The following is a 25932-nucleotide window of genomic DNA, read 5'->3' as shown; positions in this document are numbered from 1 at the left end:
ACCTGTTCCTTGTCTGAGTGTTGTCACCTGTTCCTAGTCTGAGAGTTGTCACCTGTTCCTAGTCTGAGTGTTGTGACCTGTTCCTTGTCTGAGTGTTGTCACCTGTTCCTTGTCTGAGTGTTGTCACCTGTTCCTTGTATGAGTGTTGTCACCTGTTCCTTGTCTGAGTGTTGTCACCTGTTCCTTGTCTGAGAGTTGTCACCTGTTCCTTGTCTGAGTGTTGTCACCTGTTCCTTGTCTGAGTGTTCCTTGTCTGGAGATCGTTTGGAGTTCTCTTCATCCAGTTCCAGTTTGGTATCCGTGCTGGGTTTACTCATATCACTCATCCTCTCCTATGTATTTGTATCCTGGTCGCCCGCCTGCTATATGTGGTGTTTTGAGTATAATCACTGTTTCAACCTGTCTTCAATAAACTGCTTGCTTGCACTTGGATCTACGACTCTCATTCTGACAGTGATCAAATGAACAGGTAATACAAAAACTCATTTATTAGCTGATATATCATTTCTATGATTCGTGAATTCTATGCGTCTCCGGATGGTGAAAATGACATCTCCCATAGTTCCACTCTCCTTCATAGCGTCATCAAGCTTCGTCTTTGTTATTTTTTTGAAAATGCGACCTCTGGCGGCGAAAAAATTACATATTGTAGCTTTAATGACAGAATTTTAATATTTCGGTGAACTAACTCTTTAATGAAATGAACCCTACCAAAGAGATTCATTAATCAACAGATAGATATGCACTCCTTGTAATATCTATGAAGTATAATCATACAAATCAACAAATACATAAACCAAGATATACATGGAGTAGACAGTAGAGTATAAACATTTATTGAAATTTGGAAACAAAAACATGAGACTACAGGTATTCAAAGACTAAACAAGGAAGTAAACAATTTGCTGACATGCCTTGACAAGAAATGCAAACATGTTGACTAACCTGTCCTAAAATATGAGAGAAACACTTTCTCTTTCGAATTTCATGATATGTATATGCAGCAGGGTTTTCAAGTTTTAATGGGGTCATATAATGGTACATGCACTTTTACAAGTTGATTGTACTGAAATGTGTGTTGGCAGTGCCTGTACACAACCATCATAAAATGATAAAAATCCATCCAGTGTTTTTTTTTTAAATCTTCTTATATGTTTCCTCCCATCTCAAATCAAGCTGTTCGATTTTGTGACGTCACAAAATCGACGCCCCTCCCACGATGGTTGATTGACAGCAGCGTTTCAACACAGACCCGCCCTCGTGAGCGAGCTGTCAATCATAGTACGCGCCGACTGGCGCGTTCATTGTTGATAGCTGGAGCACTGAGTAGAATGGCATATAAGCGATTGTGATGTTCTGTTCTTGGGTGTAATAACACAGCAGTCATGTTGATGTTCCTAAATCCGAATCGCTGAAGACGCAGTGGCTGAGTTTGTTTTCGAAGGGAATATTCCCCACGATCAACGTCAATGCTTTCATGTTTGCGCGAATCATCTCACACACCAGACTGCTTTACAAACGAGGATCAGTAAAAAGCTGGTTATTTGCTAAGAAGCTGCTCCTGAAAAAAGGATCAATACCAACTATTCGTGTTCCTGCTGCACCTCCAGAAGAACTGAAATGAGTGTAACGTTTTATTAACCTTTATATTAATATTTATATTAATCTTTGCAAATTGCTTGCACGCTTCACGATGAATGCGGCTATTTTTACACTCAGGTACATTACGGCATGTTTTCTATGTATGACGTTCTCAATATAATTCATTATCCCATGTTTATAATGAACAATGCGTTATGGTTATTGTGTTACAAACGGTGTACGCACAGAACAGAGGGGCGGGGTGAGCAAAGCTCATTATCATTTAAAGATACATGCACTTAAACGGCGTGCTGAAAACAGAGCTGTTTTTGACCAGGTAAAATTAGTGTTTTCTTACAATACTAATGAGAGTTTTTAATTAAAGTATATTACAAACTTTTAATTTAGACCCTAAAGAATCATATTAGCTTGTACAAAAATGACATTATATGACCCCTTTAACAAAAGCTTGGAGTGAGATCACATGCGATTAGGGGAGGAGCCCTAATGGAGCCCCGTCCCCGCCCCCAATTTTACCCATTGTTCATAATTAACCAGCACAAATTGAAATTATAACAATTGGTAAATCTGATAAATGACAGAGCAATTCAACACATCAAATACTCTTTAATGTTATATTTCAAAATTACAAATATACAAAAATTACAAAAATATAACAAATTGCTCCAAACAGTTTGGAAAAATAAATCTTTTTGCATTTTGAATGTGTCTAGTCGAAATGGTAAACTGATTTATTGTGTGGTGGGACATTGTGAACAAATGACATATTAGAGTATTAAGGTAGGTGTGTGTGTGTGTGTGTGTGTGTGTGTGTGTGTGTGTGTGTGTGTGTGTGTGTGTGTGTCTGTGTGTGTGTGTTTGTGTGTATGCAATGGCAATGATTAATGTATGTTTTGACAGGATATAAAATATTACCCAGAGCACTCTGCTTTAATACTGTCACGGTCACGTTCTTCAGCCTTCATCTGTGTGTGCACTTCATTCCCCAGAATCCTCCATGGCGCACACCTGCACTCACTCACCCAATCACCAATCATCATCACCTGCACTCCCTCATTAACCACCCTTTATATTCAGCACTCTCCCTTCACTCCTTGTCTGGTCTCGTCGATGTTCACATGACCCACAGACTTCCGAACACTTACCTGGATTCCTACCTGTCATTTCATCCTCTCCAATCCGTCCTGCCTGCCATCCTGTTCTGCCTTCAGCCCGACATCATCTGCAAAGAGAAAGAAAGACAAGGACATTACCAACCAGCTAAGCATCCACTGTTATTCTGTGTTTCTGTTACTCACCATCTGTCTGCATCTCCACACTCCCTGAAAATAAACTATTAACCTTACCATCTTGTCTGCATCCTCTGTAAAACCCTGACAGAAGACCAGACCACACGAAGCATGGAAGTTGCTCACTTCACCCTAACCCCAGCTGATCGTCTGATTCATTGTTTTCAAGATGGCTGCTCAATCGAGGAATATGTCGCCGGCTTTCTGGAGCTTTCTGTTGGGGTAAGCTGGACAGATGATGTCCTAAAAACAGTATTTTGGGGCGGACTGGATAACCATCTGTACCAGCAAGCTCCAGCGGAGGCAATCCCAGGCTCATTTGCCCAGTATCTAGATCATGTGTTGTGGTTGAGTGGCTCAAGGTTCACCGTAGGTGAGGTTGAGGACATCGCCACTCAACCACCATCTCCAGCCATCTTCACCACGCCACCCATCATCATCCGGAATTCAGTCACCAGCACTAGCGAGCCTGCATTTGACGCCAGTCCAGCCGAGCCTGCACTTCACGCCAGTCCAGCCGAGCCCGCACTTCACGCCAGAGCTGCCGAGACCAAGGCAGTAGGCGTCGTGCCCGCCGCCCCTGAGTCTATGAGCGTCATGCCCGCCGCGCCTGTGACTGTCAGCGTCGCCTGCCCGCCAGAGCCAGAGCCAGTCGCCTGCCCGCCAGAGCCAGTCGCCTGCCCGCCAGAGCCAGAGCCAGTCGCCTGCCCGCCAGAGCCAGAGCCAGAGCCAGTCGCCTGCCCGCCAGAGCCAGAGCCAGTCGCCTGCCCGCCAGAGCCAGAGCCAGTCGCCTGCCCGCCAGAGCCAGTCGCCTGCCCGCCAGAGCCAGAGCCAGTCGCCTGCCCGCCAGAGCCAGTGAGCGTCGTTCTCCCCGAGCCAGAGCCAGAGTTTTCAAAGCCCTCATCGCTGGTCCCGTCCAGCACAAAGCCCTCATCGCTGGTTCCGTCCAGCTCAAATCCCTCTTCATCGCTGGTCCCGTCCAGCTCAAATCCCTCTTCATCGCTGGTCCCGTCCAGCTCAAAGCCCTCATCGCTGGTCCCGTCCAGCTCAAAGCCCTCATCGCTGGTCCCGTCCAGCTCAAAGCCCTCATCGCTGGTCCCGTCCAGCTCAAAGCCCTCATCGCTGGTCCCGTCCAGCTCAAAGCCCTCATCGCTGGTCCCGTCCAGCTCAAAGCCCTCATCGCTGGTCCCGTCCAGCTCAAAGCCCTCATCGCTGGTCCCGTCCAGCTCAAAGCCCTCATCGCTGGTCCCGTCCAGCACAGAGCCTTCTTCGCCGCTGGTCCCGTCCAGCACAGAGCCCTCTTCACCGCTGGTCCCGTCCAGCACAGAGCCCTTTTCACCGCTGGTCCCGTCCAGCACAGAGCCCTCTTCACCGCTGGTCCCGTCCAGCACAGAGCCCTTTTCACCGCTGGTCCCGTCCAGCACAGAGCCTAGCACAGAGCCTTCACCGCTGGTCCCGTCCAGCACAGAGCCCTCTTCACCGCTGGTCCCGTCCAGCACAGAGCCCTCTTCACCGCTGGTCCCGTCCAGCACAGAGCCCTCTTCACCGCTGGTCCCGTCCAGCACTGAGCCCCCTTCACCGCTGGTTCCGTCCAGTACAGAGCCCTCTTCACCGCTGGTCCTGCCCAGCACCGAGCCTTCACCGCTGGTCCTGCCCTGCACAGGGCCTTCACTGTTGGTCCCATTCAGCTCAACACCCTCTTCACAGCTGGTCCTGTCCAGCTCAACGCCCTCTTCACCGCGGGTCCTGTCCAGCTCAACGCCCTCTTCACCGCGGGTCCTGTCCAGCTCAACGCCCTCCTCACAGCGGGTCCTGTCCAGCTCAACGCCCTCCTCACAGCTGGTCCTGTCCAGCTCAACGCCCTCCTCACAGCTGGTCCAGTCCAGCTCAACGCCCTCCTCACAGCTGGTCCTGCCCAGCACAGAGCCCTCATCGCTGCCCAGCACAGAGCCCTCATCGCTGCCCAGCACAGAGCCCTCATCGCTGCCCAGCACAGAGCCCTCATCGCTGCCCAGCACAGAGCCCTCATCGCTGCCCAGCTCAGAGCCCTCATCGCTGCCCAGCTCAGAGCCCTCATCGCTGCCCAGCTCAGAGCCCTCTTCGCCGCTGGTTCCGCCCAGCTCACAGCCCTCTTCGCCGCTGGTTCCGCCCAGCTCAGAGCCCTCCTCGCCGCTGGTCCTGTCCAGCTCAGAGCCCTCCTCGCCGCTGGACCAGTCCAGCTCCAAGCCCTCTTCGCCGCTGGTCTTGTCCAGCTCAGAGTCCTCTTCGCCGCTGGTCCTGTCCAGTCCAGAGCCGCCTTCATCACTGGTCCTGTCCAGCCCAGAGCCGCTTTCGCCCCCTGCCTCTTCCAGTCCAGTGTTAAAGCCTGATATTTCCCCAAAGGAATTTTGGGGGGGGGGCTATCAGTCGTCTCCGCCATGGCCACCTGAAGGGTCCTCACCGCCGTGGCCACCCGAAGGGTCTTCTCCGCCATGGCCACCCGAAGGTTCTTCTCCGCCATGGCCACCCGAAGGGTCCTCACCGCCATGGCCACCCGAAGAGTCCTCTCCGCCATGGCCACCCGAAGGGTCCGCACCGCCATGGCCACCAGAAAGGTCCTTACCGCCATGGTCCCCTGCTCAGCCTGTATCACCATGGTCCCCTGATCAGTCTGCTTCACCTTGGTTCCCTGCTCAGCCTGCACCGTCCTGATCACCTCCTCTGTCTGTCCTGCCACCATCCTGGAGTCCGTACTCCTGAACCTGCTCCACCTTCCCGTCACGGACTCCAGGGTGCCCACCCCCCCTCCCGTATGCTGCCTTCTTCGGCGCGGGACGCGCCTTACGGGAGGGGGGAGTAATGTCACGGTCACGTTCTTCAGCCTTCATCTGTGTGTGCACTTCATTCCCCAGAATCCTCCATGGCGCACACCTGCACTCACTCACCCAATCACCAATCATCATCACCTGCACTCCCTCATTAACCACCCTTTATATTCAGCACTCTCCCTTCACTCCTTGTCTGGTCTCGTCGATGTTCACATGACCCACAGACTTCCGAACACTTACCTGGATTCCTACCTGTCATTTCATCCTCTCCAATCCGTCCTGCCTGCCATCCTGTTCTGCCTTCAGCCCGACATCATCTGCAAAGAGAAAGAAAGACAAGGACATTACCAACCAGCTAAGCATCCACTGTTATTCTGTGTTTCTGTTACTCACCATCTGTCTGCATCTCCACACTCCCTGAAAATAAACTATTAACCTTACCATCTTGTCTGCATCCTCTGTAAAACCCTGACAAATACATGTAGCCTTAATGTAATTAGAAAGACTATTAATACAATATAATATATAATTTAAAATAAAATGAATACATCTTCATTCCTTCCCATACCCACTAACATCTCCCTTAGTTTCAGATAACGTAAGCTAGCCAAACTGAGCCAAAGCATCTGGCCTGGTTGCAAAGTAGTTGTAGAGTTTTTGACTGCATTATATATTAAATGTTCTAGCCTAAAAATGTTAGACGAGCTTTCGTCCAGCTTACCTTCTCCATCACGACGTGTGTTCGCGCGATGTTGTTGGTTACCTAGTAACGAACGTACAGTGGCCGAGAATATTCTGTCAACTCCGTGTGTTCCCGCATCTATGTTGCCTAACAAATGCAATCTGGCCGAGATACGTGTTGGCGGCGGGAAACTTCACTTTGTGTGGCCCGCGCCTCGTATACAACGTTATATATAAAACTTGCAGGACAACTTGGTTGGCATTGCCTTTTCAGCGTGAGAAATACACGGTGTGGCGTGTGAGCGTGTGAACTGGTTGAATTGCGTGTGTCTCACGGCCAATGCGTGAGACTTGAGAACCCTGACGCAGATCAGCCATGCACAACATTGAAACCACCTGCCTAACATTGTGTAGTTTCCCCTTGTGCTACCAAAACAGGCATGCTCTCAACAAGTCCTCTGAACGTGTCCTGTGGTATCTGGCACCAAGACATCCATTAAGTCAATTGGCATTGACATTGACAATTGACATAGGCCTACTTTAAGTTCTGCAAGTTGCAAGGTGGGGCCTCCATGGATCCGATTTGTTGGTCCAGAACATCAGATGCTCTAATCAGATTGAGATGTGGGAAATTTGCAGGCCAACTTGAACTCTTTGTCATGTTCCTCAAACCATTCCTGAAAATTCTTTGCAGGGTGCATTACCTGCTAAAAGAGGCCACTGCCATCAGGGAACACCATTGCCATGAAGGGGTGTACATGGTCTGCAACATTACTACATGTCAAAGTAACATCCAAACGAAGGACCCAAGGTTTCCCAGCAAAACATTGCTCAGAGCATCACACTGCCTTCTCCGGCCTGCCTTCTTCCCATAGTGCATCCTGCTGCCATCTCATCCTCAGGTAAATGACACATGCACAGCAATCCACCTGATCTAGAGGAAAACAGGACTCATCGGACCAGATGACCTTCTGGACCTCCAGTTCTGATGTTCATGTGCCCATTGTAGGCACTTTCAGCGGTGGACATCATAGTCATCCTGACTGGCCTGCAGCTACGCAGTCATACACAGCAAACTGATGCACTGTGTTCTAACACCTTTCTATCATGGGCAGATTTTTCAGACTTTTGAGCTATAGGTCTTCTGTGGGGTTGGACCAGACGGGCTATAGCCTTCACTCCCTTTGTGTATCAATGAGCTTTGGATGCCCATGACCTTGACGCCGGTTCACCGGTTGTTCTTCCTTGCTCCACTTTTGGTATAGGTAACCACTACCGGAACGCCCCACAAGACTTGCTGTTTTGGAGAAGCTCTGACCCAGTCGTCTAGCCATCACTATTTGGCCTTTTCACTTCTCTTTGATCTTTTCACTGGACCATTTTTCCAGCTTCCAACAAATTAAATTCAAAAACGGACTAATTCACGTCTGTCTAATATATCCCTCCCCCTGACAGGTGCTTTTGTATTGATATAATCAAGGTTATTCACTTCAACCTCATTTTTGTATATTGTCTGGCAGTCTCTTTTGGTTATGGCAACACATTGAAATGCCTTCATAATAAAGTATAACATGCATGTTTGTTCTTACACTTGCTGTTGAAAGTTAACATAGTATATCAATCTGTCTGAATGAAACATGCATCTAAAGGGTCAACTCAATTGTAATGGTTATAGGCTTCATTTGTAAATGACTGCAACCAATGAGAAATATATAATTCATTAAACACTGTACATTGAAACCAACAAATACCTGCATTATCAGTATAGGCTATGCCATTGTGATGTCAAGCTTAAAGATATTGCAAAAGTGGATGGGAGAAAGAGCTTGGAATAGTATTTTCAGAGGATTTTTGGAGCAATGCCCTACGCAGAGTGAATGGTTCCTCTTGTGCCCGATTGAGCTTAATACAGTTCAAGGTTTTGCACCGTGTGCAAGCAGAACACGTATTGCTTCTTTTAATCCTACTTTCGACAAGACCTGTATAAGATGTCACACTGGAGAAGCAGATCTTACTCACATGTTTTGGACATTCCCCACACTCACTATTTACTGGTCAACCATATTTGATACACTCTCTAAAGAATGTGAAGTACAACTGAAGCCATGTGCGGAATTTGCTATATTTGGTACTCCAGGTGATGAAATGAGTCTGACTCAAAGACAACTAAACATTATTGCCTTTGCATCCTTATTGGCTCGCAGACGGGGTTTTTTTTTTTACATAGGAAATCTACAAACCCACCAAAAGCATCACACTGGCTTCAGGATTTGATGTTATACCTTCACTTAGAAAAGATTCAATATTCAATTAGAGGTTCTCATATATGTTTGGCAACCCTTATTATCATATTTCTCTGCCATAAATGTGCTTCATGGGGAGTAATGGAATTTACATTGATATTGTAACTTTTTCTTTTCCACACATATGGTAGTCTAGTGGTGGTTGATGCTAGGTACCTTTACATGTGTTAATATGTAGGGTTAATATCATTAACTGTTGTATCACTGTTACACCTTTGATTGTGGTGTTCAACTATTTTTCTCTCTCTACATTTTATTAAATTGTTATTACATTTATTACATTTTTATTTATTTATTTAACTATTGCTTATTTATTCATTTTTAAAATATAATTTTGCATTATCATTATTCTTGCTATTGTTATTAGTTTAATTAATTATTTATTTATTTTATGTACCATTACTGTTCATTAACATCATCTAAGGCATTTTGTTCTGGGTTGGTTGGGGAGGGATTGAAAATGCAAAACAAAATGCAAACTCTGTGCTACAATAGCATTTGTCTTTGGAATAAAAATAAAAAATTAAATAAAAAGATTGCATTTTTTTTTTCTTCACGATATAGAAAGATGCAAACAGGATATGTTTATCTGCAGGTTGGTGCAAGCACAGGATATGTGGTTGTCGCACTTAAGCTTGGTAAGTCTGCTAAATGAAATCGGTTCATGAGAAAAAGTTATAAGACCACAAGAAGCACATTCAGTGTCAGGGTGTTTAATGAGAGCTCAATGAAACAGAATATGATGACTGACAGTCAGCAGATGTGGATCTTCTCATAGGCGCTGCAATACCCAACAACAATATTGTGAAGAAGGGGCAGTCATTGCATCACCTTAAAAACAACAGAGTAGATATTAAATAGTAAAACAAAGATGCACTCACATGCAGTGTCTTTTTGATGACAAGATGGAAAAAATGGTTTGATGTGAGCAGTGTATAATGGTATGCCTATCTTCAAAAACACAACAATGCTCTTTGCTGGTGAAATAAAAAGAACAGCTCAGCTAGAGCTGTAGTAACTGTAAACACACACACACACACACACACACACACACACACACACACACACACACACACACACACACACACACACACAGACAGACAGACAGACAGACAGACAGACAGACAAGAGTAATAGTGTTATAGCATGCACATAGATGCTGTGTGTGAAATGTGTAGACATTATAATGTGCTAAGAGAACAATAGGCCACAAACCTCTCCATACAGTTCATCCAAATTATCTTAAACAATACATTGATGTTACAATCCAAATCTATAATACAGGGATACATAAAGACATAAGGCGTTATTTTTGGCGATTTACCGTCCAAATTAGAAAAGTGCTCGAGCGGTCTTTGGTAGCTAGGCTACTTCTTCAGGCAAGCGAGACAGTTCGCGAATTCCGTGATTTACCACTAGGTGAACGACCCTTGATTAATATCTACATTCTTGATTCTTGAAAAGGTTTTTTTTTTTTTTTTTTTAAGACGTACTTATCGAGCCTATAATTATATAATTAGCACCCTGATGAAGACCATCATTTAGCATTTTGCCGAGTTAAGAAAGAAGAAACAGGTTTTTAGGTGACCTATACACATTTTACAAGCAAGGTCAAAAGCATCTCACTCAGGATGCAGACTAGACTTGACATGTTCACACAGGCTCCAGCTTTAATGCTAAAGTCATGTCATGAGGGAAGAGGAGAATTTGTATAGACCAGCCTTTTGATCTCATCCGCTGGAAAGAGGGATGAGGTTAAAATGAATAAATATGCTGTGACTAGAGAAAAAAAAATTCTGTCTATAGGCTACCATAGCTTCACAATAAAAAGGCATATCATGGAGATAAAAATGTAAAAAAATGTCTTTACCTACATCAATCATGTCCGACAACCTCGGAAACTTTGTGGTTTAATGCATCACCATCATGCATTCTTTCGATTTCTACAGCCTATAAAACCAGACCAGATTCTGGCCAGACCGGTCAGAGTGAGTGACTGGATCTTTGGTAAGTGATGCATTATCCATTTGCTTCAGTATATACGATTTTGAAAGTTAAAGATGCAGAAACAAGTAAATTTGATAGACATTTAACAGAAAGAAAAGTGAATGCTTGCACTGGTAGCCAGAAGGATATTCATAGCCTAAACGGGTTAGATATGATTGATTCTGGCGAAAATTAGGTATGTTAATGAATACTAAAGCTCACTAATCTAATTTGTTCAGTGTGGTTGAATCTTGAGTCTGTGTGGGAAAATATTTCTTGCAGAATAGAGGAGCCCACACATGATTCATTATCCTGAGAGAGACATTAGAGACATTTAGGCTATAGCTGGAATACACTGTCCTGACACTTTATCCGTCTTCTTCAGTCAATTAAACTTTAGCATTTATACTCTAGCGGTTAAGTAATGCATTTTTTTCATTATGAAGGTGAGTAGGCTAGTCAATTATTCAAGTGCACTGCATGTGTGAGTATTTAGATTTTTTTTTTTATAGCTTGAATTAGTATGTACTTTATAACGTTACAGTTATAGCCTATATCAGTTTTAACCAAACAATTAATTATGCTCCTAAAATTTCTCCATAATTAACCCGACTGTTTCTGTTCTTCCATAGGTTTCAGTTTCCACTTAACGCAAGGGAACGGGCGCAGTCTGCTCCAGCTTCTGGCGCGCTCACTTCAAAATGTTCCGCCTGTGTAAATTCTGTGAGTAGCCTACTGAATGAATGTCCTTTTGATTTGTTGAAATGCTTTTGTCTGAATCAATTGCGGAGGCATAATGCTCAGGCAAATTAGTGCAATTAGCGAGGGGTGAATGAAACAGTCCTTACGAAAATTAATTTGACTGTAGGCTATATCTTTTTTTATAGTTGCCTAAAAGTATGTGTTTTTTTTTTTGGCAGATTGATTTTCATTTGTATAACCACAGTTTTACAAATACCACGGTTAAAATATGGTTAGTGTAGCAAAACAATGGTTAGTTTTATTTTTACCATGCATGGTTTAACTAGACTAGCCTATATTAACAAGGTTTTGTGTGTGTGTGTGTGTGTGTGTGTGTGTGTGTGTGTGTGTGCGCGTGTGAAACCATGGTTAATTTTCGTAAGGGTTGTCATGTACGCCTATGTCTTTCTCATTCATAAGAAAGTAAACCGAAACCACCGTCACGTGTGGAGAAATAGGCTATTCCTGTATTGAGTAAATGGAAAAATAGGAACCTTTTGCTGGAAATTGAAAACAGAACTGGATATTTTAACATTAGTTTAGAATTAGACAGTACTTTTGAAGCATCTTCTGCTGCAGTTCAGTTTTCTGACTACTTATCCAAAACTAATTTTGGACAAATTAGTATGTTGTTGAAACCTTAGCGGCAAACAGAAGAATAGGCACCAACCTTACACTGTAAACTGATTATCTCTATTTTTTTTTTAAGTTTGCAAACTTAAACATCATCAGTTAGCATAGCTAGATTTTTTTTGAATACCTGTAATTTACAAATAAATATTATTTTAATTCAAAATATATATTTAGTGTTTTGTTCATCTTAATTTAAAGGAGAACTCGGCAACTCTAGCGAACTCTAGTCACTTCTTCGCTGATTTTCCCTTTTGTTGTCGCTGTCACGGGACACTGAACGAGAGACGAGGATTCAAGTGCAGAGAAGATTTAATAAACAAACATAGACAAAATACAAAAACTCAGAACTCAGATACCAACAGCACAGGAACATCAAATACAGGTAACACGGACAACGAGCCAGCACAAGACTACAAACACAAGGAGGCTAAATAGGGGAACAAACAAAGGAGGGTAACGAACACAACAGGTGGGACAAATTAACCAAATAATCAGATAACAAGATGGGAGGGGCTAGACAATAAACAAGAACACATGGCAAACAACAAAAACACCCATGTGCAGCACAAGACAGGACAGGCATGTGACATTACCCCCTCCCTACGGAGCGGCTACCAGACGCTCCCCAAGACCCGAACGGAACGGGAGGGACAGACCAGGGCGGGACGGGAGGGACAGACCAGGGCGGGACGGGAGGGACAGACCAGGGCGGGACGGGAGGGACAGACCAGGGCGGGACGGGAGGGACAGACCAGGGCGGGACACAAAGTTCAAGAGTCCAGGGCGGTGCAGACCGTCCATCTGGCGGCCAGGGCGGAGACTCTCTCTTGGGCGGCCAGGGCGGAGACTCTCTCTTGGGCGGCCAGGGCGGAGACTCTCTCTTGGGCGGCCAGGGCGGAGACGACCCCTCGGGCGGCCAGGGCGGAGACGACCCCTCGGGCGGCCAGGGCGGAGACGGCCCCTCGGGCGGCCAGGGCGGAGACGGCCCCTCGGGCGGCCAGGGCGGAGACGGCCCCTCGGGCGGCCAGGGCGGAGACGGCCCCTCGGGCGGCCAGGGCGGAGACGACCCCTCGGGCGGCTCAGGAACAGACCCCACCGGCTCAGGAACAGACCCCACCGGCTCGGGCACTGGAACAGACACCACCGGCTCGGGCACTGGAACAGACACCACCGGCTCGGGCACTGGAACAGACACCACCGGCTCGAGTGTGTGCGTAGCCCACACACACAACATGGCTGTGGCCATAATGGCCAGTGTCGCGGTCACAGAGGGCTCAGGCTCAGGAACAGACACCACCGGCTCAGACACAGGCTCGACGGCGGCCATCTTGTCAGGGGACACAGGCTCGGCAGGCGTGATGTGAACAGGCTCGGCGGCGGCCATCTTGTCCGAAGACACAGGCTCGACGGCGGCCATCTTGTCAGGGGACACAGGCTCGGCAGGCGTGACTTGAACAGGCTCGGCGGCAGCGACGACCATCTTGTCCGAAGACATAGGCTCAGGAACAGTCTCTGGCTGGGCCGACGTGACGTGAACAGTCTCTGGCTGGGCCGACGTGACGTGAACAGTCTCTGGCTGGGCCGACGTGACGTGAACAGTCTCTGGCTGGGCAGACGTGACGTGAACAGTCTCTGGCTGGGCAGACGTGACGTGAACAGTCTCTGGCTGGGCAGACGTGACGTGAACCGTCTCTGGCTGGGCAGACATGACGTGAACCGTCTCTGGCTGGGCAGACGTGACGTGAACAGTCTCTGGCTGGGCAGACGTGACGTGAACAGTCTCTGGCTGGGCAGACGTGACGTGAACCGTCTCTGGCTGGGCAGACGTGACGTGAACAGTCTCTGGCTGGGCAGATGTGACGTGACGTTGAAGTGGCGCCTTTCTCCTCCTCCTCCGTCTCCTGACCACCGGCTCCGAAACCACCGAACCACCTCCTCCGATCTGATCACCGTCAGACATGGTGCTCTCCTCCTCCAAAGTTCTCTGAGCACACCTGGCAAAATATTCAAACAGGGAAATGGAGTTTCCCTTGTTCTCCCCCGGAGGAAAAATCTCGCTCTGCTGAATCCACATACTTGGCTGGCTCGTTCTGTCACGGGACACTGAACGAGAGACGAGGATTCAAGTGCAGAGAAGATTTAATAAACAAACATAGACAAAATACAAAAACTCAGAACTCAGATACCAACAGCACAGGAACATCAAATACAGGTAACACGGACAACGAGCCAGCACAAGACTACAAACACAAGGAGGCTAAATAGGGGAACAAACAAAGGAGGGTAACGAACACAACAGGTGGGACAAATTAACCAAATAATCAGATAACAAGATGGGAGGGGCTAGACAATAAACAAGAACACATGGCAAACAACAAAAACACCCATGTGCAGCACAAGACAAGACAGGCATGTGACAGTCGCATGTTTTCCCCACGAGCTCCCCCTACAGCTGTGGTGGGGCGTATATTTCACAACACGGTCGTAAAAAACTCACTTGCGGCGGCCTCCTCCCCCTCTCTACCGCTGCTCATGTGCGTTTGTTTTGATCGGAGCAAGCCAACTGTATCGTGTGGAGCTTTGTCTACCGAGGTGGGTAATCTGGTAATACATCATACATGCGTGTGTGTTTATGTCGAATTGCCGTAAAGCGATTCGTGTTTCGCGCTCGTTCTCGTTCTCATTCTCGCTTCTCACGAGACTTCCAATTTCTATCTTGCCGGGACGGTAGTCTCCAAGTTGCAAGGTTGGTTTTCCGCCTGGGAACGCTGGGGGGAGCGGGGAAAGTCACCAATATCACCAGAACAGGTTGTTTAACCATCCAAATGATTAGACAGTTTTATTAAGTTAAAAAAGTTACCAAGTTCTCCTTTAATGCAACTCAAAGTACTGACAACTTTAATTACTTCACTTATGCGACTTAAAATATCCCTTTTATAGCCTACATATCAAAATTTTTACTTTATCTAAACTTAGTAACTTTAAATTGTATTAAATTAAATTATATAATGTCATATAACTTAAATTGTAGTAGCAATGTTACTTAAATATTTTGAGGCACCTGATTACCTGATTGCCTCTACTCAAATATCTACATTTTACAAGAATAGATTTGATTTTCAAACTTCCCTCAAACTGTTTTCTGCAGTATCTGTGGTGGCACTGATCTTGGTTTCTGCCTACCACGCTGTTGGAACTACGGATGATCCTCTTTTCCAATGCTTACAAGACCCTGATTATGATTACCTTCTGAAGATAACGGAACAAGGTCTTCCTCCGGCAAAGACCCCTCAACATGTGATAATTGTTGGGGCAGGCGCTGCTGGACTCACTGCGGCTAAGTTTCTGGAGGATGCAGGTCATAAGGTGGGCTACAAAAAGGAAGCAAATATTGTCTTTCTGTCAGTTGATAGATGATTAGAAATAATTGGAAGTGTTAAAGCAGATCAATACAATATATTTTCCCATTTCTAACTAAATGACTAAAACTGTTATCTTTAAATTGCCGGCCTTAAAGGGATACTCCACTTTAAAATGAAAATTCTGTCATCATATACTCACCCTCATGTTGTTTCAAACCTGTATGAATTTCTTTCTTATGCTGAACAGAAAGGAAGATATTTAGAAGAATGTCAGTAACCAGACAGTTTCTGGTCTCATTGACTTCCATAGTAGGAAAACAAATATACTATGGAAGTCAATGGGACCAGAAACTGTCTGGTTACTGACATTCTTCTAAATATCTTCTTTTCTGTTCAGCAGAAGAAAGAAATTCATACAGGTTTGAAACAACATGAGGGTGAGTATATGATGACAGAATTTTCATTTTAAAGTGAACTACCCCTTTAACTCTTTCTGTATGTGCGAGTGTACAGACACATCCATAATTCTCAATCCTTGTCCTAACCACTTCCACATGATTTAGGATGTGAGCAAACAGTAACTTTCTGCTAGTTCAAAGATGACGATTCCAATCTCGTGGCCTGGCATTTCCAAGCTCACACAATGCTGAGGAAGTCAGTAATTTTTGTAACTTATATGAAAAAAAAAGACATACAGTAGCCTATGTTGTTGGTAAAGCAGAGAAAATGTTGCTATGCATGTGATTTCTCTGAAGCACTAAATTATTTCATTTTATTCAAGGACATTTTTGTTGTAGAATCCCCTTTCTATTTAATATAAGTCATTATAATACTATGCCAAATATTAGCCTTCTAACTCTATTCGGGTATTTTCTATTTGTCTGTTGCTTATGCATAATCTATTTTCTATGCTCTTATAGGTGACAATTATTGAGGCAAGTGGCCGTATAGGTGGAAGAATTCTAACACATAGGGACAAAAGAGAGGGCTGGTTTGCAGAACTCGGTGCCATGAGGATCCCAAGTTTCCACTTGTAAGTTAAGTTATTTTTAATCTCTAATTAATTCTCTAATTTTTAAAGTCAGATCATCATTTTTCTTATTCACCTCATGTGACATAATTGTGGAAAGTACAGTCATTAGAGTGAAACTGTATCACAGCCACATGAGAGTAAAGATAAAAGTGCAGAGATTGAAACTGAGGTCATCAAAAACTGATGCTAAGAGACAATGGCCCCTGCTGGTCAGAAGGTGCAGCTGCAGGCCACAACTTAATCAACCTGTTTATTGATATCACTTTACTTTTAAGGATTCTCTTGAATTTCGCAAAAAAGCTGGGCCTGAAGGTTCGACCGTTTGTACAGGAAGACGAAAACACTTACTATTATATAAACGGATTCCGTTATAAAACCTACTCCGTGAGACAGAACCCAGACATACTGAACTACCCCGTATATGACTGGGAAAAGGGGAAAAATGCCAGTCAACTGTTCAACATAGCATTGGGCAAGGTGAGTGAAGAAAAACTTTCTGTTTGTCCAAAAACACATATATCTGTCCTGAGTCAGAATGCTGTTACAACCACTGACATTTTTCCCCCCATTTTGCTTTGCTCGTTTATTTTATTGTTCCTTCTTTATCAGTTAAGAGATGATCTGCAAAAAATGGGCTGTGAGAAAATGTTGAACACATATGATTCATACTCAGTTAAGGTAACATATCAGTTCGTTTAGAAATTCTTTAAAGTCCAGATATGAGTAATAATGGCTGAATGTCTCTAAATCTGATCGGCAACAGGAGTACTTGGTGAACGTGGGGAATTTGAGTAGAGGAGCTTTGCGGATGATTGGTGATGTCCTGAATGAGAACAGTTTTTTCTACACAGCCCTCACTGAAATGCTCTACATCCAGTCTGATGTAAAAGACGGTGAAACGTAAGATATTACGGTTACCTCAAACTAATGCTCACCAAGGCTGCATTTATTTGATCAAAATTAGGTTACACTTTATTTTGAAGGTCCCCTTAAGACATTCTCTTGACTAAGTAACGCTACACCTACAGTACATGTATACTACAGTAACTCTTATTAGAGTAATAGTAGACTGTTACGAGTATGGGTTAGGGTTTGTAGAATAAGTTGACATGTACTTGCAAAGTTACTTATAGTCAGTAGAATGTCTGTCGGGTTAGCAGATATTAAGCAGACGATCTACTAATACTCTTACAAGAGTTACATGTAGGTGCATCTTTACTCATAGTCAGCACTCAGCAGAATGTCTAAAAGGCACCATCAAAATAAAGCTGAATTTTCTGCATCATTACTCCAGTCTTCAGTGTCACATGATCCTTCAGAAATCATTCTAATATACTTATTTGGTGCTCACATTTTTTTAATTATTATTATCAATGTCGAAAACAGCTGTGCTGCTTAATATTTTTGTGGAAACCATGATTTTTTCAGGATTCTTTGATAAATAAATCCCCTTAAAATAACAGCATTCATGGGAAATAGAAATCTTTTGTAACATCATAAATGTCTTTAGTGTCTTTACTTTTGATCAATGCGTCCTTGCTAAATAAACATATTAATTTCTTTCCAAAACAAATCTTACTGACCCCAAACTTTTGAACTGTAGTGTATATCAGTTAAAAAAAAAGATGTGAAACATATAAATGCTCTTTTTCAGGTATTCCGAATTTGAAGGTGGCTTTGAAACATTCTCAGACACATTCTACTCTGTGCTAAATGCCACAGTCCTTCTGCACTCAAAAGTCCAGGCCATCAGCCGAACGCAGGACAACGTGACAGTTTCATACCAAGACTGGCGTAATCGCGGCACCATGACCAACATTACTGCCGATTATGTCTTAGTGACGGCCACAGCCAAAGCAACACTCCTCATTGACTTCAGCCCGCCTCTGTCTGCCGAAAAGATGGAAGCGCTGCGGTCGCTGCACTATTCCAGCTCCACAAAAGTAGTGCTAAGTTTCAGCAAAAAGTTCTGGGAGAATGATGATGGCATCAAGGGTGGGAAAAGCATCACAGATCTGCCATCCCGGTTCATCTACTACCCCAGCCATGAGTTCCCCGGGATATCGGGCGGGGCTGTGTTAGCTTCTTACACAGCCTCGGATGATGCTGCACTCCTACAGACTTTAAGAGATGAGGAGTTGAAGGCTCTGGTCTTAAATGACCTGGTGAAGATCCATGGAGAACACATCCGCCAGCTCTGCACCGGCGGTGTGGTGAAAAAGTGGGGACTAGATCCTAACAGCCACGGCGCCTTTGCTATCTTCACTCCTTTTCAGATGAGAGACTATAGTGTGTCTATAGTCCAGAATGAGGGGAGGATTCACTTTGCAGGAGAGCACACGGCCAGACCTCATGGCTGGATCGAGACTGCCATGAAATCTGCTTTACGAGCGTCAGATAAAATAAATAACGATGTAAAGTAGGAAACGAAAAATAATGGGATGTCTAATCATAGATTGAAGACATTTTTTAACCCTAAAGTTGAATCCTTTTGTTCTCTGCCTTTACCAAGTTAGACACTATTAGACTTCAAAAATGACTTGAAACGCTAGATATCATCACCCTGTCAACTTTTCATTATCAGATTTGTTCCTTCCACTGCCATGAAACCATTTGCAAAAAGTCAATTATATGTATATATATATAAAAAAAATCCCAATGATCCTTTTTTGGAGTAAATGAGTAAACTGAGTTGCGGGATTTGATTTTTAATGGAATTTTATGTAAATATATAGTGATTATTTAAGCACTTATGTGGAAATCATGACACTCAATACAATGTAAGATTAACCATTATTCTGTATTATATTGCAAACAGTCAACATATGATGTAACAATGCACCTAAACTACACAAAAGCAAGACATTAAATTTATTCATAATATTTTTAAATGCCTTTTTTTACTGAAATGTTATTTCCATATTGAATTTTATGGTAATCTATTTGTATGATTATTTTATTATTAACATTATTAATAGCCTATATATAAATATACATAATTTTAAAAGTTGAGTGAATGCATTAATAAATGTTAATTTTCAAGTATTTGTCATGTCCCTGTATTTGTTAAAATGTGTTATATAGATTAATAAAATACTGTATTTGCTAAAAAAATACAAATAAAATGTTGTCTTTTTATTCATATGCACATTTTGCTTAGATGACTTAATTTGCTGGCATATCTGAAAAGAAGGAGGCATGAGTAATAATACATCTCTGTTCATCTGTTTTACTTTTGGAATACAGTGAGTTAATTACATTACCGTTAATTATAGTTAATACATTTACCTAAATTATTACTGCTGTACCTAAATTTTTTTTTTTTTTTGCAACAGATAAGAGTCTAAACAGACACCCTAACTAATGCTTAACATGTGGTAGTTTTGTAACTTGTTTTAAAATATCAAATCGACCTACAAAGAGAAGCCGTTTCTAAATGTGAACATTTTAAACACATTTAAAACATTTACACATTTATATATACTTAAAATGAAATATCTAAGTAGTTTTTGTTAAATTGCATTGCTATGTTTTACATGCATTCAGTCTATTTAGCTCATGCGTGAAAAGGTTCATTTCATCACAACAGTGAACGGTCACTGGTAGTATATCCGGGTGATTCCAGTGACCTTGGATTGGTTGTGAGAATCATGGCGGCTCTTGTCAGGTTAAGTTCTGTTTGCCACAGAGGTGTCAGCCGTAAGTTTGCGTTTTTCAAGTTTTTGTTCTCGTAGCATCAGCCTGTATCACAATAGGTTAGCTTTGAGGTCTACTATAAAATAAGTAATTGCTTCATTGACGTTTCATGTTAATCGCAGCACGCGTACTCGTAGTTTATGGCTAGCATGCTAATTTAACCATGTCAGAGATTTTTCAGCTTGGTCTCTCATCTCTTTGTCTAAGTTGATCAGTTAACTTTATATTTATGTAAAGTAGTTCGTAATAACGAACACAGTAAGACAGAGACTAGTGGATGACATGGGTTTTATTAGCGTATAATAATGTCTATGTACTGTATTTATCTATTTTTATTAGTTACACATGCTGTCAAGGCTGTAAAGAAAAGTCATATTCTCATAATTTATCCATTTATGTGGGATGTTTTTAAATGAATTTTCAAGTTGAAGCATTGTATAACATCAACAATGACCTCCTTCGTTACAGATGAACATCAAATTCGCACATGTATTGCTTAAAATGTTTAATTCTGAATACATTTTTCCTTTTAACTACGTATGTTTTCTTGTATTTTTTCTTTTCTTTTATGCTTGTCTCTTTCCACAGCTCTGTTATTTCGCTCTTCCTCCCTCATCAGACCTTTGGCCATACAGAAGAAGGATCATGATTATCCATACTTGATATCAGCAAAGATACATGCCACACCTTCCAACTATGGTTAGTGATTTATATGCTATGTTTGCTTTTGTAGCAATGTAAATCAAGGCATATGTTAGTTGTCTTTTCCTTACATTTTATTAGCATAATAGGTTGTTGATGGTACTGTCAAGACTGGACTAGAGCCTTTACAAGTGTTTTAACTCATTCCCTGCCATTGATGGAAATTTCTGTCATGTTTTTTCTGAAGAATTGTCAAATAAGATAATCACTGGTAAAGACAGAATGGTTTGAAGAAGCAGTTGGTGACGTGTTACTGTTTTTTTTTTTTTTTTTTTTTTTTTTTTTTTTTTTTTTATAGCGGGCTCTGGGTCCAAAGCTGCTTCCTTGCACTGGACCGGAGAACGGATCCTGAGCATAGCTCTTCTGGGATTGGCACCCGCTGCGTATTATTTCCCCGGCCCTGCTGTTGACTACTCTCTAGCAGCTGCCCTTACTCTACATGGTCACTGGTAACTGAATTTATGTTTTCTTTTCTTTTCTTTTGTTTTCTGATAAATGGAAACTGTTTGGGAAAAATCCAGATCAATTATTTGTAGATGTCACGGTCAGTTGTAAATATTCAGGAGTGCCTGGTGTAATTCCATATTAGGTTTCGCATTAACCTTGACAGTTCACTGTTGCATTATTCCATAAAATTGTTTCTGACACAAAATGAAGGTGTCTACTTTGGTCTGCAAAGCCAAGTCATGGGTGGCTGTAATACCCTTCATGCAAGGATTTAACCACCCTGTGCACATGAGCACTCAGGGCCACACTTCTAATTTTAGCTAAGCTGTTAGTTAGGCATTGGGGTCACAGACGCACATATGCATACACATGCTTTTTAGAATGTATTACATTCAGGTGTAAATGTGGTAAAGTACTAGCTGTAACAGCTTGGCTTTTAAGCCAGTTTTTATGCATCAGGGTACATGTGTGTCACCCACCTGTAACTTTAATAAGCATCATAATATTGTCATGTTTTAACCCACATCTAAGGAATGTCATATTTCAATAATTTTCAAATAAAATAAAAAAGACCAATTCAACATTAATACAGCAGAATAATTGCTATATCTACAAATACCATATGCATGTTGCATTTTGTGTATTGGACAATCTCAGACAATTTAATGGATGATTTTAGTGCTTCTTGTCCTGTTGTACTTTAAAGGCACAATATGTAAGATTTTTTTTTATATTAAAATATCCACTAGAACAAGTAAGGATTAATGCCCGACGAGGTGTCCATTGTCAGGTATTAATGGACGACGGCGAGGCGTGAAAGTCCATTAATACCTGACTATGGACACCTCGAAGGGCATTAACCCGCTTATACCATGGTCACTTGCCAAATAACACATTTTTAAAACATTAGTTTATATTTTAATTAGTTTTACAATTGAAATCTAAAGTTTTTACAAACAATAACTTGGTTTCAGAGATATTTATAGTCCACTCAGCTTGTAGAACCCTTCAGTTTTGTTTTGATACAATAAATTGTAAACGGATACTTTGACTGCATGTTACTATGTTTACTCACAGCTGATGTAGCCAGCGCAATTATTTATTCATTTCGAACGGTAAACAGTCAGTTTCACCAGAACTCCTTTACTAGGTGTCCTTTATCACTTTTTAATGGACACCCTGCAGCCAATCAGAATCGAGTATTCTCCCAGACCATGGTATAATGTTATATATTTTGTTGACTAGTGTACTTACATTATCCCAAATGTTTCCAACAATGTTTAAATCCAGAGAAATCAATTTTAACCGGTGTAACGGCTTGTCGTTGCGTCAATTATTTGCATGCCATTTAGCAACACAAGTCATCCAGCTTTTATTAATATGATATTCTAATATTGATCTCATTTATTATTATTTGAGATTATTGTCTCATAACAGACACAGAGGGAACACACAGAGTAACGTTCTAACATAACTTTCAACACACTGTGTATTTTTAGTATGATTGTTTTGACCAAGGAAAATATGGCATCATCAAGCTACGCCTTTGTTATTGTTTTGAATAAGGAACATCTAGTGGCGAAACTTACATACTGTGCCTTTAACACCCTCTTACAGTGTTTACAGTGACATAATCATTATTTAAAGACATGATCCAACACCTGATAGGTCTGGCTTCTTATGAACCAAGTTTACATGTCTTTGATGATTTCTAAATGCATTTGAGCTGAAACATCAGTCAAAAATCTAAAAGCTCAATTAATTACATTGAGAAAAAAAAAGATTGCTGATTAATCATTAACGCTAGTACACATAATTGTGTCATGTTTGAAAAGGACAGCATTGCATATAACTGTGTTTTCTCCAGGGGTCTTGGCCAGGTTTTGACAGACTACGTTCATGGAGACTTTAAAATCAAGATGGCTAACGCTGGCCTCTTTGTTCTGTCGACCGTCACCTTCGCCGGCCTGTGCTACTTCAACTACCATGACGTGGGGATTTGTAAAGCTGTGGCCCTCTTGTGGAGTAAATGACCGGACTGAGATGAGGGATATGGGTGGTGTGGGATCCGCTTTCGTCATCAGAGTTCCAGTTTATTGTATACAGTTGTGACATATGTAAATTCTATGAATATATAATTTTTGACAACACATGGTGTCGATTTGCAGGTGTTTTTATTTGTAAATGCTGTCAGTTTATTCAGAACATGCTCAGCTTTTGTTTAAGATGGAATATTCTGCATGTCATCCACTCTCTTGTCTGGCAAATCTGTGTTTCTGATGCAGCAAAATGAACTAATTGTTGTGGCTATAAGACGGTTGCTGTATTTGAACTTGAAAAATCACTACGGTAATATTAAAGTTCAAACACGTTTTTATGTATTTACATGTTTTGGATATATTTATCCAATAATGCCTTTTTGTCAGCCAGTATCTGATGCTTCAAAATGTAACATCTTGACTTACGCTGTTTATGTCAGCATGACATGCAGAATTTACCTGACTTTATCTTTAATGACTCCTTGTGTAAACAGGAAGAGATTTGAACTTAGATCATGAGCACATTATGTTGTACTGTGGTGCACATATATTAACCTGATGCTATACACACATTTCTGTTGTTAAGACCCTGACATTTAAGCATGGTACTTACCATCATATTCGAGTCCTCCATTAATGACCACAACATCCGGGGAGTTATCACATTAACTGTATTTCAACTTTACATTTTGCATGGCTGAATTTCTTCTCTCCTGAGGAATAATTAATTAAAAGCAATTTGTAATTGAATGCTCTGCATTTAAAACAATTAATTTAATTCCGTCTTTCATTTTAAATTGCTTAGATGTCTTTAAAACAGGCTTGTGATACTGGTTACAGTAAACGGAACTTGTGTGGGTAATCAAACTGAAATGAGTTTTGGATTTTTTTTTTCTGACTGATTTTGATGGGAATATATGGACAGAGATTTTGTAAATCCTGTTATCATGTTCTTGTAGACATCTTAAACCGCTCAGATGTGATTGAGTCTGGCTGTCTTGAGTGTGTCTGTTTAAAGTGCTATGGAGATTTGTGTAATCTGTATGATATTTATCCAGATTGAATCTTTGGGTGAATTCTGCACTTAATAATAAAGGCAGTTTTTGGATTATTTGGTTTCTTATGGAGCCAACAGGATTTTCCAAAGTACTATGTTGCAACAGGCAAAATTAAAAGAATAAATGATTCTCCAGTTTTGCAGGTACAGAGTTTATGGCCCGGTTTCACAGACAGGGTTTAGATTAAGCCAGGATTAGGCCTTAGTTCAATTAGGGCATTTAAGTAGATTTTATGAATGTGCCTTATAAAAAACATTACTGGTGTGCATCTTGAGACAAAACAATGGCACTGACATATTTTAAGTATGTCAGTGAAAGTTGCTTTCAGTTAAAGAAACACTCCACCGTTTTTAGAAATAGGGCTTATTCACTTTCTTTCCTACATTTAGATAGCTGGGCAAATGCATTTTTGTCTCAGTGCATGCATTGTTTTAGTTTGACAGGGTCGGCGCTAGCTTAGCTTAGCATAATGAATGGAATCCTTTGTTGCCAGCTAGCATGGCCTGAGTAAAAGTGATAAAAAAAACAAAAACAAAAAAAACACCTAATTATTTCTTGTGGCCTGCATATTCACAACAAGTACAAATAGCGATGCAGATTAACACTAGGCGATTTCCTATGCAGATATTAACTTGGGACTATATTAGGGGGAAGCACAGGCGAAGCACTGCTACTTGGGCGCAGAGATATCACGCCCAAGTAGCAGTGCTTCGCCTGTGCTTCCCCCTAATATAGTCCTTAATATATAAGTCAATATCTGCCTAGAAAATCGCCTAGTGTTAATCTGCATCGCTATTTGTACTTGTTGTGAATACGCAGGCCACAAGAAGTAATTAGGTGGGGGTTTTTTTATGTCACTTTTACTCAGGCCATGCTAGCTGGCAACAAAGGATTCCATTCATTATGCTAAGCTAAGCTAGCGCCGACCCTGTCAAACTAAAACAATGCATGCACTGAGACAAAAATGCATTTGCCCACCTATCTAAATGTAGGAAAGAAAGTTAATAAGCCCTATTTCTAAAAATGGTGGAGTGTTCCTTTAAGACAGCTCAAACATGCATTTTAGTCTGGGACTAGCTTAAGCCTTGTAAGTGTCATTTCAAGGGTCTTTATAATTGCTACTTTAAATAAAAGCTAAATTATGCTCTAAAAACTACAACATTCTTCAAAACTAGCTGAAAAGGTCTATAGTGTTAAGGCTATCAAGTCCAAATCAAGATCTGGTTAAACAACACTTTTTGTTTTAATATGCTATTTATTAACACTAGATGGAGTCAAAGATCACTTAAACAATTTGAAAATGTAATCTGGTTTGCAGGTTAAGCATGTAATCATTCTAAATCCATGAAACATATTGCTTTGAATAGGCCTATGTATTTTTTAAAACTGTAATGAAATCAAATGTCTAGTGTAAACTGTGAAGTTCTTGATATGATCCATGATAAGCATTGTGAAAGGTGTCATCATTACAATGATCACAATGATGGAAAAACTATCTAACTGGACGTCGTCAGTGCTGGTTGATTATTGTTTTGACATCTGAGATACTGATA

At 42.0% G+C, this 25932-nt stretch overlaps 2 protein-coding genes across 2 annotated transcripts; both read left to right on the top strand.

The window, feature by feature from the left end:
* Positions 1–3002: 3002 nt before the first annotated feature.
* Positions 3003–18860, top strand: il4i1 (interleukin 4 induced 1; the record flags this gene model as incomplete). Its single annotated transcript, XM_081370817.1, has 7 exons — positions 3003–3375; positions 15191–15408; positions 16325–16437; positions 16713–16914; positions 17047–17115; positions 17201–17337; positions 18092–18860. 7 exons carry the CDS (start codon positions 3003–3005, stop codon positions 18858–18860), a joined length of 1881 nt encoding a protein of 626 aa, XP_081226943.1.
* A 1160-nt stretch (positions 18861–20020) lies between these two features.
* sdhdb (succinate dehydrogenase complex, subunit D, integral membrane protein b) lies at positions 20021–24642 on the top strand. The gene is made up of 4 exons (XM_081371303.1): positions 20021–20136; positions 20722–20832; positions 21134–21284; positions 23150–24642. Exons 1-4 carry the CDS (start codon positions 20088–20090, stop codon positions 23313–23315), a joined length of 477 nt encoding a protein of 158 aa, XP_081227429.1. The 5' UTR covers positions 20021–20087; the 3' UTR covers positions 23316–24642.
* Positions 24643–25932: the final 1290 nt, after the last annotated feature.

The sequence above is a fragment of the Scardinius erythrophthalmus genome (assembly GCF_964197995.2).
Source record: "Scardinius erythrophthalmus genome assembly, chromosome: 7".
Taxonomy (NCBI): Eukaryota; Metazoa; Chordata; class Actinopteri; order Cypriniformes; family Leuciscidae; genus Scardinius; species Scardinius erythrophthalmus.
This window is presented reverse-complemented; position numbering and strand designations above follow the sequence as displayed.